Genomic DNA, 17,855 nt, shown 5'->3' on the forward strand with positions numbered 1-17,855 from the left:
AAGAGTGATTGAGGCTGAGGTCAGAAAAAGGAAGGAAGCATTTGGGATCAAGTGGATCCCTCGATGACTATAAGAAGTGTAAGGGCATAGAGTCCAGCACAGGAACAGGCCCTTTGGTCAGTGCCAAACATAATGCCAATTTACACTCATCCCACTGCCCGCACATGATCCATATCCCACCAACCCATGCATGCTTATGTGCCACCCAAAAGCCTCTTAAACACCACTGCCATACCGCAACCATCATCATTCCCGGCAGCAAGTTCCTGGCACCTACTGGCCTCTATAAAAATAATTCTTGCCCCGTACATCTTCATTCAACTTTCCCCCTCTCGTCTTATAGCTACACTCTCGAGTATTTGACATTCCCATCCTGGGAAAAATAATTCTTACTGTCCTTAATTGGGAAAGAGTGCAAGGAAGATTTACAAGAATGCTGCCAGGACTGGAGGGCCATAGTTAAGGGAGTGGTTGGAAAGGAAGACTTATCCCATGAGCCGTTTGAGACTGGGCGACTTTATAGAGGGGGCAGACAAAGTGAATGCACAGGGGCTTTTTCCCAGAGAAGAGGAATAAGAAACCAAAGGGCATAAATTTAAGGTGAGAAAGGAAAGATTTAAAAGGGACCTGAGCAGCAACTTCTTCACACAGAGGTGGTTCTTATATGGAACAAGCTGTTTGAGGTAGATATATTAATACATACAATATTAAGGTTTAGACAGGTTCATGGATAGGAAAGGTTTGGATGTATATGGGCTAAACCTGGGCAAATGAGACTAGCTTAGATGGGTATTTTGGTCGGCATGGCCGAATTGGGCTGAAGGGCCTGTTTCTGTGCAGTATTGCTGTATGACTCAATGACTATTGGCAGTTGCCAATTGAGAAGTTGATTCTTGTACCTCTTGCTGTGAGCAGGCTACTGGTGCTTTGCCACATTTTGACCACTGTGCTTTCAGGAAAGATGAGGTAAAGTTGCCAAAAAATGTGATTGGTTATCAAAGGAGGTTTAAACCAGTAGGTGCCTATCTGGAAAGTTCCCGGGATGCGGTTAGGCGATGACAGAGAGCTCCCGGGGTGTGCCACAGAGCCGAGCAAGAATGTACCTGGCAGCTGGCGTGAACAAAGACCAGGCAGGCCGCCGAGAAGAAAGAGGGACCTGGCGGTTGCCGCAAAAAAAGTCGAACCCACAGCCATTTAATGCGGCAGGCCTGGCAAGATGGGAGCCACTGGTGACGGCAATGCAAGGAGTGGGCCGGTAGGAGAGGGACCGTGGTATTGCGTCCAGTGCCTGCAAGGTCGGCTGCAGGAGGCACTCCATGGAACACAGAGGTGGTCGGACGAGGAGAGGGAGCGCGGGTTGCGGGCTGAGCAGGTCGAGGGTGACGGAGAAGCGGCCTGGGGCTTACCTGGATCGGGTGGGCTCTAGTACATCCAGCACATGGTAAATGGCGCCAAAATGGTGCCAAAATATGGCGATGGGTGCAAGAATTTCACTGTGCAGCGCATACATGACAATAAATAGCCATTGAACCATTTAACGGATATGATCCAACTGAACCACATACTTCTGCAATGAAATATTAGAAAGAAGGAATATGGTGATGAAGAAACCAAGAAGTATCCCACAAGACAACGTCTTAAAAGAGGCAAGCCATTACAGTTGAGAGTATTGGCATGCTTGCCTGAAACCTATCATGTATTTTCACCTGTGAAGAACATCTGTGACCTGAGAGTTTTGACAAAAAAAATAAAATTGGACACGAAAGGCAAGCGTAAGTGCTCGCTTCTCATTTCTCAGTTGCCATCTGTGGCTGAGTGAAACACATTTCCCAAGCAAAGCATTGCTCGGGAAATTAGCCATGAGAGCATTTAGGAATTTCATAATTATCATTCAGTATTAATTGCATACCGCAGCATGATAACACACTGAGTTTACACAGTGGCACAAAATTAAGGAAATAAATTGTCGGCGGCTGTTGTTTATCGTTGTAGACTGTATGATAATGAGCTGCTGCAGAAGTATGTCTGACATTAAATATTCATCATTTCAGGAATGTTCAACTTGACCTTTCTACAAAGAATTAAATTTGTCAGTCATAAAGAAGTGGTAATTGACTGACAATGGTTGATACATCTAAATCAAATGATTGATTGCTGCTTTCTCTGCCCTTGAATGTAGGCAGGAGATTCTCATGAGACTTATTCAGTGTATTCCTGTTTTGCACTGAATTAGTGTATTGATTTGTGTAGGAAAATAAACTCCCTTGTTACTTTGTTATAAACAAAATCTTTGACGATTTCATTTGTTCAAATCATCAAGTGCTGATGCAAATTGGTTGCTCTGCTTGACGAACTAGCGAGGAAATATCAGAGGCCATGGTTTTGGGTCCATAAATCTCATACTCTTGCGTAGGAAGGAACTGCAGATACTGGTTTAAACCAAAGATAGACACAAAAAGCTGGAGTAACTCAGTGGGACAGGCAGCATCTCTGGAGAGAAGGAATGGGTGATGTTTTGGGTCGAGACCCTTCTTCAGGCTCCATCTCATACTCTTTAGTTTAATTTGATTAATTTTAGTCACCTGTACCGAGGTACAGTGCAAAGCTTTTTGTTGCGTGCTATCCAGTCAGCGAAAAGACTACAGGTGATTATAATCAAGCCGTCCACAGTGTATAGATACAGAATAAATGGCACAGAATACAGGGCATAACAGGATCGGTGGTTGTGCAACAAGCATTAAACTTTTTGTTAACAAGCGCAAAAGTTCCATCATTGGTAATGGGTGCCTGCAAGGATGCCCACAAATTACCTGAGTCAGAGACTGTTAGGCATCCATGTATCTTACCATTGTTTCCTTTCCAGGAGATGGGGGTCTTCAGAACCCAGTTCTGCCCTGCTTGGATGTGCATTGCATTATTAGAGGAAACGAGCTCCTGATCTTGCCTGAGCTACAATCAGTTATGTGAGCCCAAGCAGCCTTGGCTGATTCTGATATCATTGAAAAGCAGTATGCCTGCATTTCCCTGCACAGTTAATGAATCGTGGTTAGAAACAGCAACCATGGTTGATATCCTCATGTCATTCTCGCATAGCCAAGCATTCTAGCCACACGGCTGCAACTTAATACTGGGCCACCTGAAGTCCACTGTGGCCCCACAGACCAAAACAAAGAGAGCATCTGGCAGAACTCAGCCGGTTAGACAAATCTGTAGAGGGAAATGGATCATTTAGTTTAGTTTAGTTTAGAGATACAGAATGGAAACGGGTCCTTCGACCTAGCGAGTCCACGCTGACCATCAATCACCCATTCACACTAGTTCTATGTTTTCTATCCACTCGCTACACACTAGGGGCAATTTACAGAGGAACAATTAACTACAAACATGCACGTCTTTGGGATGTGGAAGGTAACCGGGGCACCCAGGAGAAAACCCATGTGGTCACAAGGGCAATGTGCAAACTCCACACGAACATCATCTGCCCATTCCCATTTTAATTGCCCTTCCCATTCCCACACCAACACCAATCTCGACCTCCTCCGCTGCGAGGGTGACCCTAAACTAGAGGAACAGCACCGTGCACCCAGAGTAGTCTACAACCCAACGGCATCAACATTGAATTCTCCAATTTCAGGTAACTCGCAACCGCTCTGTCCATTTTGTGTCAGATCACACTACCTGCTGGCTTTTTATTTGCTCTTCTCATCACCTTTCCTCTGTTGCGTTATCCACTGTTCCCTCCTCCATCTGGCTGTTATCTGCCACATCAACCCTGCTCACCTGTATCCATCTACTGCTTGCTAGCTCACGCTCCACCTCTCCCCCACCTCTTTATGCGGGCTACTTCCTCTCAAATCTTTCATTCTAGACGAAGGGTTTTGACCCGAAACATCACCTATTCATTTCCCTCCTGACCCACCAGGTTTCTCCAGCTACTCTCCGTTATTTGCCATAGATTCCAGCATCTACAGTCTCTTGTGCCTTCTGTAGTACAAAGGCAATTGAATATAAAGTATGAGAAATTGGAAATATTTTTGTGACTATAAGATTATTGTTGGATCAGATAATAGAAACTGAGTGTATTAATGTGCCAGGCAACTGTTTTTATAGCTGTACCTCAATATATTGCGTTGTTTTTAACCATCAGATGCTGTATAATACAGACTACATACATGTGGCCAATAAGGTCAAAAGAAGTGTCAGCGGTCATAAGGTATCAAAGTGACTATTAAACCACCTATGATTGCAGTAATATAGCCTCGACCCGAGGCAACAGACATAAACAGGATCATGAATATCTGGAAGAAGCATTCGGAGAGGAAATAGCACCTTTATTTTAAGACCAATTTAATTAGTTTTTCTGACATCCAGTCTCTAATTGACTAAAATGCAAAACATTGCAAATCTGAAATGAAAACAAAATACTGGAGTAACTGTCACCATCTGTCAGAAAGATGTTTCAACTGTAGAGCCTTTCTTCGAGCCTGAATACAGGCTGGACGAACAGCCTTTTAAAAGAGGAGCAGAGGGAAAAGACATTGAACCAGGCTGTGTACAGAGTGACATTGTCTGTGAAGCGCATAGGTGGCAGGCAGATGGTCAGATGGCGGTGGTGATGTGTCAAGATAAAGAGAAGCATAATGAGGACAGACAAAGAAACAAAAGATCTCTGCAGAGTATAAACGCAACAGAGGCAGTGGGCTTGCACTGAACTTGATTCGCACTGCGGAGAGCAAAGGCAGGGAGGGTGGAGTGAGGCAGAGAGCAACTGCTCTTGTGGGATAAGGGTGAATGTGTAATCACACATTCTTTGTGTGAGTGAGTGATTGGTGCCTCATGTCCCAATGTTTGCAATGTGCTAGATCCTTCACCTGATGGCTGATTCTGATTCAATCTCCATTTCAGTATCACATTTTTTAAATGTTGGATCCATTTCTGCTGATATTTCTATCAACGATTTGTCATCTTTGAAAATGAATGAATACGTTTATTGGCCAAGTATTCACATATCCGAAAGCCTTGGGACCAGACACTTGTCGGATTCGGAATTTTCGGATTTCCGAATGGAAGATTTTTTAGCGTAGATTAGGTAGGTAGCGCGGGCGGCTTGAAAAGTCTGGAGCGGCTGCCTCCGTCCGGAGAATCATTGCATAAATGTTAGTCAGTTAGTTTGGAGGGATTTTATGTGGTTGGGGGGGGGTGAAGGGGGAAACTTTAATTCTTAGTCCCCTACCTGGTCGGAGAGACGGGGAGCGGGCAATGCCTTACCGGGTCGCCGTGCGGTAAGCTCCGGAGCGCTGTGGCCGCCGACACACAACATGGATTTGGAGCGCCCGCGCAGCCAGGGGTAGAGTTGCGGGGTCGGAGCTACAACCGGCGCCGCCTCGGCCGGACGCCCGCAGCCCCAGCTGGGATTCGGCGGCCACAGCGCTCCGGAGCTTACTGCACGGCGACCCGGTAAGGCATTGCCCGCTCCCGTCTCTCCGACCAGGTAGGGGTCTAAGACCTGTACAAGGAATTGGCCTTGGTGCTCCGCCCGCAAGTGACAACATGACGTACAGTGACAGTTAGGAATGACACATAAAACATTAAACATTAATATTAAAATATAATTTGAATAGCATTCTTAGCTTTTGGGGACAGTGCCACGGATTAGCAGATGGACAGCTTCCTTACTACACTCTAGATCGAATTGATGCTATTTTTAAGATTTTGTTCTTTGCTTTCTCAACACAAGGCATCACATTGGCAAAGCAGTAGAGTTACTGCCTCATAGCGCCAGAGACTTAGGTTCGATCCTGAGCTCAGGTGCTGTCTGTGTGGAGTTTGCACGTTCTCCCTGTGACCGCATTTTCCACCGGGTGCTGTGGTTTCCTCCCACATCCCAAAGACATTCATGTTTTTGGCTTAATTGGCCTTTGTAAATTACCCCAAATGTGTAGTGGCATAATTAGTGTGAACGGGTGATCAATGGTCGGCATGGACTCTACGCCGAAGGGCCTGTTTCCATGCTGTATCTCTAAACTAAACTACACAAAAGGTAATGGTTTCCCATTGGATAATTTTTGTAATTATAAAACTCCTAAATAGGTTGAATGAATCTAAACTAATTTTACACAGTCTATTCTCAGTAACCACTAATATTTTGGTGAATTTAATGTTGTAGTTCTACCAAAGCCGAGTAAACTGTTGGACATCGGGGGCACAAAACGCAATCCACAACCCCTGTGGCCCAGCCAAATTTAGAGCAAATAAATTGAAAGAAAGACATGATTAAATAAAATTGATGTTAAAAGATTATTAGAAATGACTAAATTGCTAACTATAAGAAACCGTCCTAGGTTTGGCTTCATTGTGAAGACAGAGAAACAAAAATGGTTTGCTTCACTGAATATAATAGCATTGTCTTGTTGAGATTATGTGTGCTGACCTAGAAATTAGATGAGCTGATACTCCATGTTTCAGCAACGCATGATTGCATTTGTACTGGTATTGGTATATTATTGTCACGCGTACTGAGACAGCTTTGCGTGCTTGCTATCCAATTAAATCAGATCACACTATACACGAGTATAATCAAGCCATACATAAGTACAGCAGGCAGTGCAAAGACAAAAATGCCAGAGTGCAGAATATAGTTTGGCCTACGCCATCTCCCAGTTTCCAAAATGTTAACTCCCCTTCCCGTTCCCATACTGACCTTTCTGTCCTGGGCCACTCCACAGGGTGGGGCCACGTGCAAATTGCAGGAACAGCAGCTCACCAGCGGTATGTACGTTGATTTCTCTAATTTTAAGTAACCCCTGCCTACTAGTTCCACTGTTCACATCCTTGTATCCCAGCCCTGCGTTGTTCTGGCCATTTCTTACCTCCAGTTTCCAACCCCCTACTTTCAGTTTGAAGAAGGGTACCGGCCCGAAACATCACCCATCCTTCTCCTCCAGAGATGCTGCCTGACCTGCTAAGTTCCTCCAGCGCTTTCTGTCTATCAGCAGAATATAGTTTTGCACCATGGTGGCGTTGTAGTTACAAAGAGTAATTTCAAGTCTGAGCTTGGTTGGAAGTTTGGGGCTACTCCCTAATGTGTGGGACGACCATTCGGTAGTCTGATTATAGAGGGGAAAGAAACTGTTCCTGAGTCGGGTGGTATGTGCCTTCAAGATTTTGTATCTTCTGCCTAACGGGAGAGAGGAGAAGAGGGAATTATTATGTTGGCTGCTTTCCTGAGGCAGTGCAAGGTGTAGATGGAGTCAGTGGGGGAGGCCAGTTTGTGTGATGGACTGGGCTACATCTACAACTCTCTCATTTTTTTGCAGTCTTGGGCAGACCTGTTCCCAAATCAAGCTGTGATACAGCTTGCTTTCTACTATGGATCTGTAGACATTGGCATGACTCCAACAAATCTTACCAATGTCTTTTGTCTACTGAGGAATTCGAGGCGTTACTGTGCTTTTCTGTCAGTAGCTTCAATATGGTTGGACTAGGACAAATCATTGGTGATATTTATGCCTCGCAACCTGAAGCTCTGGACCATTTCCACTTCGGCACCATTGATTCTGATTGGAGCATGTACTCCACCATGCTTCCTGAAGTCAATAAATAGCTTCTTCATCCTGCTGACATTCAGGGGATGTTGTTGTCTTGATACCATGTTACTAATCTCTCTATCTGCTTTTTGTACTCCGTCTCACCTGACGGATGGCTGTGGTATCATCTACAAACTTGAAGATGGAGTTAGAGCAGCGTTTGGCCACACAGTAGTATTTACCATGGAGTGAAAGATGAGAATGAGATGATAGTTTAGAGATATAGAGCGGAAACAGGTCCTTCGGCCCACCGAGTCCACGCTGACAATTGATCCCGTACTCTAACACTATCTTTACAAACACTAGGGACAATTTGCAATTATACCAAGTCAATTTGCATGCAAACCTGTACGTCTTTCGAATGTGGGAGGAAACCGGAGCAGCCAGAGAAAACCTACGCAGGTCACGGGGAGAATGTACTGACTCCATAAATACAACATCCCTAGTCAGAATCGAACACGGATCTCTGGCGCTGTAAGGCAGCAACTCTACCGCGCCGTTGTGCCGTTCATAATCTTGTCTTGTATACTCTGGGAATTTGACCAGGCATTTCTTGATATGAGTCAAGCCTGTGCATCTGATGTGATTTCAGCAGCATACATGCATCAAGTGACATCTTTCTCTGCACAAAACTCCTTTTGGATCTTTGGTGGGGAAATTAGTTTTGCATTTTTGGTTAGTTCCATTCTGTTGTTGCTGTTATGTAGCACAATGCAGGACTGGATTGGTTCACTCAGGAAAGCTCTATAGTTTTATTTTCTATACGTTGAGAACAAAGAAGGGTCCTGATCCATAATACTGCCTGGCCCCCTGAGTTACTCCAGCACTTTGTGTTCTATGCAAGATTCCAACAATCCAACGCAGTTCCTGGTGTCTAAAGTTCTATACTTACTGTATCTTTTAGGGTGAACTTAAGTTGTAGTTTTTCCAAAACCAAGTAAGCTTGCTAGATATTGGTGGCACAAAACTCAATCCAGAACCTCTGTAGCTTGGCCAAGCTTGCTTCAAAGGAATTGAAAGAAAGGCTTGGTTCATAAACGTCACCCTATCCAACTAATCAAGAAAACCCGTAATCCACTCATCTTCATCTATCCATCCAGTTCTCTGCCTTCAGGCCTAATCAGCTTTTCAGTTCAGTTTAGTTCATTGTCACGTGTACCGAGGTACAGTGAAAAGCTTTTTTGAATGCTATCCGGTCAGCAGAATGACAATACATGATTAAAATCGAGCCATTAGAGCATTTAGATACATGATAAGGGAATAACGTTTAGTGCAAGGTAAAGCCAGCAAAGTCCGATCAAGGATAGTCCGAGGGTCACCAATGAGGTAGAATGTAGTTCAGCACTGCTCTCTGGTTGTGGTGGCATGATTCCGTTGCCTGATACAGTTGCCTGATAACAGCTCGGACAAAACTGTCCCTGAATCTGGTGGTGTGTGTTTTTGTACTTCTATATCTCTTGCCTGATGGGAGAGGGGAGAAGAGGGAGTGGCCAAAGTGTGACTCTTCCTTGATTTTGCTGCTGACCGTGCCGAGGTATTGATGGAGTCAATAGAAGGGAGGTTGGTGACTATTGTTATTTCTGAGAGAGCAGGGAAGTTATAGAGTTGCAACTTCATTGGAGTTATTAGAAATGAGTTTAATTTCAAAACCTTTGCAATGATTGTTGTATTATTTATGTAAGGACATTTGAAAAGTACATGGCTGAATAGTTTTCAAATTCATTGTGATAGGAACATCTTTCAAGTGGAATGTTTTTCTTATTATTTATTTACTTACTGGATCTGGACAACATTGGCAAGGCCAACAAAAAGGAGGTCATTTATTTCTTAGAAAGCAAGAGTCTAAGTAGATTAAAAGACCAAATTCGGTTTTGTTTTAAATTTGTCTTTGACTTAATTTCTAATAAGGCAATGATAAATTTAGTCTAAAGTTAACAGTTTATATTTATTCCCTTTGTTCATTGACAGATATTGTAAGAGAGAGCTGGTGCTGATGGCAATGCATCATTGACAATGTAGTCATACTAAAACACTAAGCTGGTATTCTGTCAGGTTGAGCTTATTATGAGCAGATTTACATGGGGTCAAACCGACTTTTGATTTACTTACTGCCTAAATCTTCCTCATCCCAGTTTGTTTTGATCGAATTAGGTTCAACTGTGCAGCCAATTAATGGGGAATAAAACGATCAAAATGAAGAATACCAGAACATTGTTCTGATGATAGGTGCGGAAAACTGCTTCTTTTCCACAGAAGCTGCCTGACCTGCTGAGTGGTTCCAGCATTTACTGTTTAATACAGTGGTATAATATACGTACAATATGTGTTAGCAAAAGAGACTGCATGGTGGCACAGTGGTAGAGCTACAGTGCTAGAGACCCGGGTTCGATCCTGACTACGGGTGCTTGTCTATACGACGCTTGCATGTTTCTCCCCATGGGTTTTCTCCAAGATCTTTGGTTTCCTCCCACACTCTAAAGACGTACAGGTTTGTAGGTTAATTGGCTTGGTATAAAATTTAAAATTGTCCCTAGTGTGTGTATAGGGTAGTGTTAATGTGCAGGGATTGCTGGTCGGCATGGACTTGGTCGGCCGAAGGGATTGTTTCTGCGCTATAATTCCAAACTAAGTTAAAAAGAGACTTGGAATATAATTTTTAAATAAACTAAAATAGCAGACTGTTGCTAAATTTAGTTATCCAAATGTACAGACTACCAACTTTGGTCAAGCATAACTTCTGAGGATTCAGCACAACTGCCCGTTTAGCATTGCCTTTCTTTTGTCATTGCTCACCATTCATGTCCATCCTCACAGTGGCTTGCCTTCCCATGCTAAGTAGAAAGATAACAGACAATTTGGCTTAGAAATTTGTCTGGACTGTTTTTACAGTTGAAACAGAGCTAGCAAAATCCTTTTTTTTTTTTCAGAGCTCGAAGAAAATATTCCCAAAGAACCTGTTACCACGCTAACAGGTTCTGTCATATAACATGCCATTCCAGTTATAGCAGCTGTTAGGGGTCACATTTTCCACATTGGTAGGTCCTTTCCTTACAGATTTGATTTTATGAAGTAGATCAAACAAGATTGCACCACATAACGTAGAAGGGGGCCATTTGTCCCATCAAGTCTATGCTATTTCTTCGGGTATTCCCATTAATCCCATTCCCTCTAACCAATTTTCTCTCAAATGCCCATCAACTCATAGAACATAGAACAGTACAGTACAGGACCAGGCCCTTCAGCCCACAATGTCCATGCTGGACATGGTGCCAAGACCAATTCTTATCTGTCTGTACCTAATCCATATCCCTCAATTCCTTGCATATCCATGTGCCTCTCCAAAAGTCTCTTAACTGCCATAACAACCACATCAGCAGCGTGTTCCAGGCACTTAACACCCTCTGTGAAAAAGAAACTTGCCCTGCACATATTTAAATTTGCCCCTTTGTGTCTATCTTCAAAAGAAAAAAATAGTTTCTTTCTAAATAACTCTATGATTTTCCCCTTGGACTGCTTCCAGCAGAGTTTCGAAGGTGAATCTGTCATCCCTGGAGATTCCACCACAATCCTGGTGTGCTGACAGTCCTAAAAACCTGTTTGAAATATAAAACAATCAATTCCTATTGCCATGCCAGAACAATGAAGCACTTCTGTCAATTAGTGGTCCCCTGACGCAGCTCAGAAAATTGGATTCAATAACAAGGCTTTAAAATGTTGCTGTGCAGCCAGTTAATGTGATGGACCCCATTATTTGTGATTAACCGGACTGCTTTAAATTGTTTTTTAGGCTTCCACCAAAATCCATACAAACATAAAGCATCTGGATGGTACCAGCCGGTGCTTGTATAATTCTTTGTTTAAGAACGAACTGCAGATGCTGGAACATCGAAGGTACACAAAAATGCTGGAGAAACTCAGCGGGTGCAGCAGCATCTATGGAGCGAAGGAAATAGGCAACATTGTCTACGTTGCCTATTTCCTTCGCCCCATAGATGCTGCTGCACCCGCTGAGTTTCTCCAGCATTTTTGTGTACCATGTATAATTCTTGTCACTTCACTTCAAAGTAATTCTAACTGTCTGATGTGCATTCTTATGTTTCTGCGCTGCGTGCTTTGTGTCATGTCTGAGAAACCCAACGGTGTGCTTTTGTAGATTCAAGTAGCTTTGATTTAAAATTAATTGGATAGTACATGTAGGTAGAACCCTGAAAGTGGCAACCCAGGTAGACAGGGCGGTAAAGAGGATGTCGGGCACACTTGGCTTCATCGGTCAGAGCATCTTGATCTCTCCTTCTTCTGTAATGCGTGAGAGCTGATCTCTTGCAGAATCTGACTTGAAACGTAACAGCCAAGAAAATGCTCTGCAGGTTTAGCTAACCTCCTACATGTCGAGTTGAGTTGTGAAAGTACCTGACGGTAGTTTGCAATATTTGGACAATCAGCTCTTTCCTTGCGTGGAATCACACATATTATGGAGTCCGAATATTGTAAAATGGGTGTTAAAATATTACAACACAGTGAAGAAGGTTATCTAGCTTATGACAGGATCTAGATCAACGAGCAAGATGGGCCAAGGACTGGCAGATGGAATTTAAATCAGACAAGTGTGAAGTGTTGCATTTTGGTAAGTTAAATATGGACAGGACTTACACAGTGATGAGGCAGGGCCTTGGAGAGTGTTGTAGAACAGAGAGATAGTACATGTATATAACACCCAGAATGTAGCAATACAGGTAGACAGGATGGTGAAGAAGACGTTCGACATGATTGCCCTCATCAGTCAGGGCATTATACAAGAATACAATAGGAAGGATATCATTAAGATGGGAAGGGTGCAGAAAAGATTCACAAGGATGTTACTGCGACTGAAAGTGTGCTTCATTAATGTTACACTGGGTAAGCAAGGGCCATTTTCTGTGGAGTGCAGGAAGCTGATCCACATTCTTCTATTCCATGCATATCCATTGTCTAAAATGCCCGATCATATCTGCGCCCACCACCACCCTGCGATCCAGGCACTTGCCACCCTCTTTATTAAAAAAAAACGTCCTCCACATATCTTCTTTCAACTTTGCCCCTCGGACCTTAAAGCTATTGAGCTCTAGTCTTTGCTATTTCCCTCCCTGGAAAAAGGTTCTGGTACGGTCTTCTCTATCTCTGCCTCCCATAATTCTGTATATTTTTATCAGGTCTCCCCACAACCTCCAATGTTCCAGAGTAAGTTTTCCAATGTCTCCTTATGGCTAGTTAGATTTAGCTCTTTAGCTAAAGTATGGAGAATTGAGATATGGAGAAAAAGCAGGGACGGGGTATTGATTTTAGATGATCAGCCATGGCTAGAAGGATCGCATGACCTACTTCTCCCCCTATTTTTCTATGTTTCTAATACTCTCTAATGCAGGCACCATTCTGGTAAACCTCCTCTACTTCTCCTTCCTGTAATGGGTGACCAGAACTGCACGCAATATTCCAAATACGGCTGGAGCTACATCAATGCTCCGACCAATGAAGGCAAACACACCGTACGCTTTCTTCAGCACTCCATCAACTTGTGTTGCCACTTTGAGGGAGTTATAGACTTGGACCTCAGGATTCCCCTGAACATTAATGCTGTTATGGGTCTTGCCATTAACTGTATACCTTTCCCATTCATTCGATTTCCCAGGGCGTGGCCATGGATGGTAGTGGGGCAGATATGATAGGGGCATTTAAGAAAAGTTTATATAGGAACATGGGCATGAAGGGAATGAAAGGATATGGATCATGTACAGGCAGAGGAGATTAGTTTAATCTGGAATCACATTCGGCAAGGACATTGTGCGCTGAAGAGCTTGTTTCTGTGCTGCTCATATTAAAGTCCTTCAAAGGGGAATAGGGCAAAGCATTGCTGAGAATGTGTAAAACATTGGTGAATGAACAAGGGAACAGGACTCAAGTGATTACCATGTCAGGAGCAAAATGAATAGCCTCCTGTGGCATCATAATGAAATGATTCCTCCTGTGGCTCAATCCCAAACTCTGTCTGATTATGCTCCCGTGAAGCACCTTGAAATCTTTGATTGCTTCAAAGGCACAATATAAATGTAACTATAATATAATAAATGTACAATATAAATACAAGTGATCTAAATTAAGAAATGATTTCTCTTTTTGTGATGTCTAGGTGTCAAACGAGTGACCAATCGAGCAACGCTGTGGTATGTGCCATTGTCCGCGGATAATGTAAACAGCGTGGTCAACGTTCCTCCACTGCAGGTAACTCATTTACAACGCTCAATGTTTTATTTCTTACATTTTTAAAACGAGATTTCATTAGAAAAATAAACGTTCTTGTTGGAAACCTGAATTAAAAAGAAGAATTCATGGAAGATCAATACAGTTTTGAAATCAGTCACGCTTTGTTAAATTATCAGTTCCCATTGTTGCCACTGGCAATGCCAGGAGTCATTGTCCATCAAGCTGAAGGCAGTTAGAAGTTAGCCCATGGGTGTTTTGAATTCACGTATAAGCCAGAACAGATCAGGCTGTTAGGTTCTTTCAATAGATACAAAATGCTGCAGTAACTCAGCAGGTCAGGCAGCATCTCTGGAGAAAAAGAAGAGATCTCCTTTTCGTATCGAGACCCTTCGACCTGAAACATCACCTATTCCTTTTCTCCAGAGATGTTACCTGACCCACTGAGTTATTCCAGCGTTTTGTGTTTTATCTTTGGTGCAAACCAGCATCTACAATTCCTTCCTACACATTTGGTCTGCTCCACTGCGAGATCTCCTCAAGGTATGCCTGCTTTGAAGATGTTCTCCTCCCCTCTCTGACGGAGGTTCTGAAGAAGAGGAGTCTCGACCCAAAACGTCACCTATTCCTTTTCTCCAGATATGCTGCCTGACCCGCTGAGTTACTCAAACATATAATGTTCCCCGCTGTTACAGTGGATTCAGACCATTGATCCAGGACATTGGCTGCTTGTCTGGCTACTTGGGTTATCTGCACTATTCTCCTTTAAAACAATCTGTCAGGGTATCATTTCAGTTGTGACTCTTTACCAGTCGATTATTATTTCCAACCATTCCTGCTGGATGATTATCCTGTTGGAAAAGTTGTCTCAGAAAATGGTGCTTGGCATTAAAAATGTAAACCTTGTCTATCCTTGTCAAGTAATGTTTTTACAGACTTTACAGCTAAGAGGCTACTGTAGTTAGAAACATAGAAAATAGGTGCAGGAGGAGGCCATTCGGCCCTTCGATTGTGATCATGGCTGATCGTCCCCCATCAATAACCCGTGCCTGCCTTCTCCCCATATCCCTTGACTCCACTAATGGAAACAGTTGCTGTGTCATTCTGACCTTTCCAAACAGGTTATGATGGAGATGAGTTTGTAAGGTTTTTGATACAGAATGATGTTGACAGAAATATTAAAATTGCTAATGAATGTGGTATTTATTTATAACGTTGGTCGCAACAAATCTAGAATAAACATAAACAAAATAGATGCACAAAAATAATGAGTCAGTCAAGTCATATATCTTTACAGTAGATGTCCACAATAGTATTTTGTTGAAGGAAAGCTCCCTCCTAACTGCACCTGTCATATGATAGAATGCCAACTGTAGAAGAACTATCTTACTGTACTGGTGTAAATTTTCATTTGAATCTGTGTGAGAAATGAGAGTGAGTGGGTTGACAAGTTTGGTTTTCTGGTTGGATCTGAGGCTCATTGTAAATGAAGCAACTATTACATTCATTTTATGCCACAACTGTCCTTGTGCTGCTCTCTGCTCTCACTGTAGGATGGGGTGATGGTGCAGAGGAAGATAATGACTCTTGTCCCAGAACCATCCTTACATAATGGCATTAGTGGGGAGATATAATTATATGATAAACAGACACAACCTGATGCAAAATATCCGTCTAGTAATTAGGTACAGTCATATATTGTCTGATAGATCTACCCAATGGAACAGAAGTTAGGAGATTAAACATTGACCTTCATCTGTAAATTCAAGGATGCACTGTATTGTCCATTGCGTACATTACCCGTGAAGGATCACAGGGAGCAACATTGCTACTATATATTCAAAAACAATATAGATTAGACTGGGGAAATCAATGTAGATTTGTATTTTTCACAAGGAGAGTTTGGCAGTTCACATCACTGCAGAAAGTCGACAGCCAACAGCATTATATTGGATTGGGAATATTCAATCCCAATTTTTGTTAAAAGACCCATGATCCCAGGTCCCGTGCTTGTCAAAGCTCCCTGACCCTACGTATTGTTCTTCGTGAAGGATCACTGACCCCAGGCTCTGGTCCTTGATAAAGACCTCTGACTCTAGTCCGATCTTTGTTAAAGCCCCAATCTTGTACCCTGAAGTTTGTGGATGACACTTGACCTCAGAGCCAATCCTCCCAAATGATCCCAAACTCGGAACCTGATTCTCATTAAAATCCCTGTGATCCTCTTCAGATTTAATTGTCATGACCATTCCATACCCAGTCTCGTCTGATGTTCTCCTAAGATCCCTGTCCCCATGTCCTAACCCTCTTGTTCCAGATAACCTGCCCGCCCCAAACGCTCAGACAATTGGGTGGCACTGTGGCGCAGCAGTAGAATTATTGCCTTACAGCACCAGACACCCAGGTTCGATCCTGACTATGGGTGCAGTCTGTACATTCTCACTGTGACCGCATGGGTTTTCTCCGGGTGGTCTGGTTTCCTCCCACATTCCAAAGGTTTGTAGGTTAATTGGCTTTTGTAAATTGTCCCTAGGGTGTAGAATAGTGCCAGTGTATGGGGTGGTCGCTGGTCGGCACGGACTCGGTGGGTTGAAAGGCCTTTTCTCTAAAGTCCAAAGACTAAAATGGTCACTAGTGCCCTGCTGAATGCAACCCTAACACGCTCATTCTGATGCACCAGGATTTCTGGACTTGTGATTCTTTTTTGGTATTTGGTTCTTTTGGAAAAGCTTTGTAATTGCTGGCCATATCATCGATCCATTATCTAGGAGTTTAGATTGTTTCATGAATCAATCTAATACCCTTTGGACGAAAAGATTTTTGGTTGGGATGGGGAAGATAAGATGGGGATAAGGAGCATATTCTGTTACGCTGATGTAGGCAACGGGCGGCAAAAATCGTGCATGATGGCTATCAATGTTTTAGTATTAAGACGTGTGAATTGGCATCTTTTTAAAATGATTGACCATTATTCTGTTGACCAGAAGTACATTTTTATCTTTCAATAAATGGAAGAATTTTCATTTAGATTTTTTGCATGATTTCAAAAATAAATTTGGTGTTCTGAGTTTAATTAACCTATCTGGATAAAACTTTGTTCACAATCATCACCTGCTTTCCTGCAGAATTTAAAGATTAAAGAACATGACAAATGGCTGTGCAAATGCATTGCTGAAGAGATTTGCTAAATATCCAGGAAATACCAATGTAACTATTTCTTCCCCAGAATAACACTTAAAAAAACCCAAGGTATTTCAACTTCTAAAAATGTGTGGTTTTGTATCAGCACCAGACTGCATGACCCCACATTGAACTTTAGATTTTGGTTCTATTCTCTCATTATTGCTCTATATTTCCATTACATCTCACACCCAGATCAGTTCCCACGACCTTGTGTCAAGAGAAGTCTTGTTTGTACTCTAAGAATTTTCTTGTCAAACTAAGGGATGTGTACACAGACCATGATCCCAGTGGTTCAATGCTTTATTTATTGTCACATATACAGGGGTAGAGTTGATTACTTGCTCTGCCTGCTATCCAGTCAGATAATACTGCACATGAGTACAATAGATCCTTTTCTGGAACAAGACGCCGAGAATAGCCATATTCCAGCGCCATCTTGGAACTTCCAAGTCTCTGGAAAGTCCGATCTGTTGGCACTGGATTGATGTAGTAAGGGTCGGCCTGGACCAGTGCAATCCTGTTGGCTGCTTCCACCGTAGCTCCATCAGCTGTCGTAGGCTGCACTTGATCAGCTCGCTCACCTGGAATGGACTCCGCCAACACCACGACCCACAACCACCGCAAATGCACCTTCCGTCACCTCCAACAGCCACCCCTTCCAAACTGCCTCGGGGCTATTTACAAAACAGTTACGTTAGTAGCAGGAGTAGGCACAAGGTCTGCCCTGCTGCTCAATAAAATCACAACTGTTAACAGTAACCTCAACTCCACAGTCCACTTTTATCTAGGTACATATCACCCAAAGAGGTCCTCCCAATGACCTCCATTATTTCAGATTGAGAGCAACCAACC

The 17,855-nt window shown here is 43.0% G+C and overlaps 1 protein-coding gene across 1 annotated transcript in view; it reads left to right on the top strand.

The window, feature by feature from the left end:
* Window positions 1-1,216: 1,216 nt before the first annotated feature.
* The window catches only part of acot7 (acyl-CoA thioesterase 7), a 228,135-nt gene continuing 211,496 nt past the window's right edge, over window positions 1,217-17,855 (top strand). The window contains exons 1-2 of the mRNA XM_033048577.1: window positions 1,217-1,415; window positions 13,750-13,841. Coding sequence (XP_032904468.1) covers window positions 1,217-1,415; window positions 13,750-13,841 — 291 coding nt within the window. The remainder of the gene's footprint in view (window positions 1,416-13,749; window positions 13,842-17,855) is intronic.

This window comes from Amblyraja radiata, chromosome 31 (assembly GCF_010909765.2).
Source record: "Amblyraja radiata isolate CabotCenter1 chromosome 31, sAmbRad1.1.pri, whole genome shotgun sequence".
NCBI classification, from domain to species: domain Eukaryota; kingdom Metazoa; phylum Chordata; class Chondrichthyes; order Rajiformes; family Rajidae; genus Amblyraja; species Amblyraja radiata.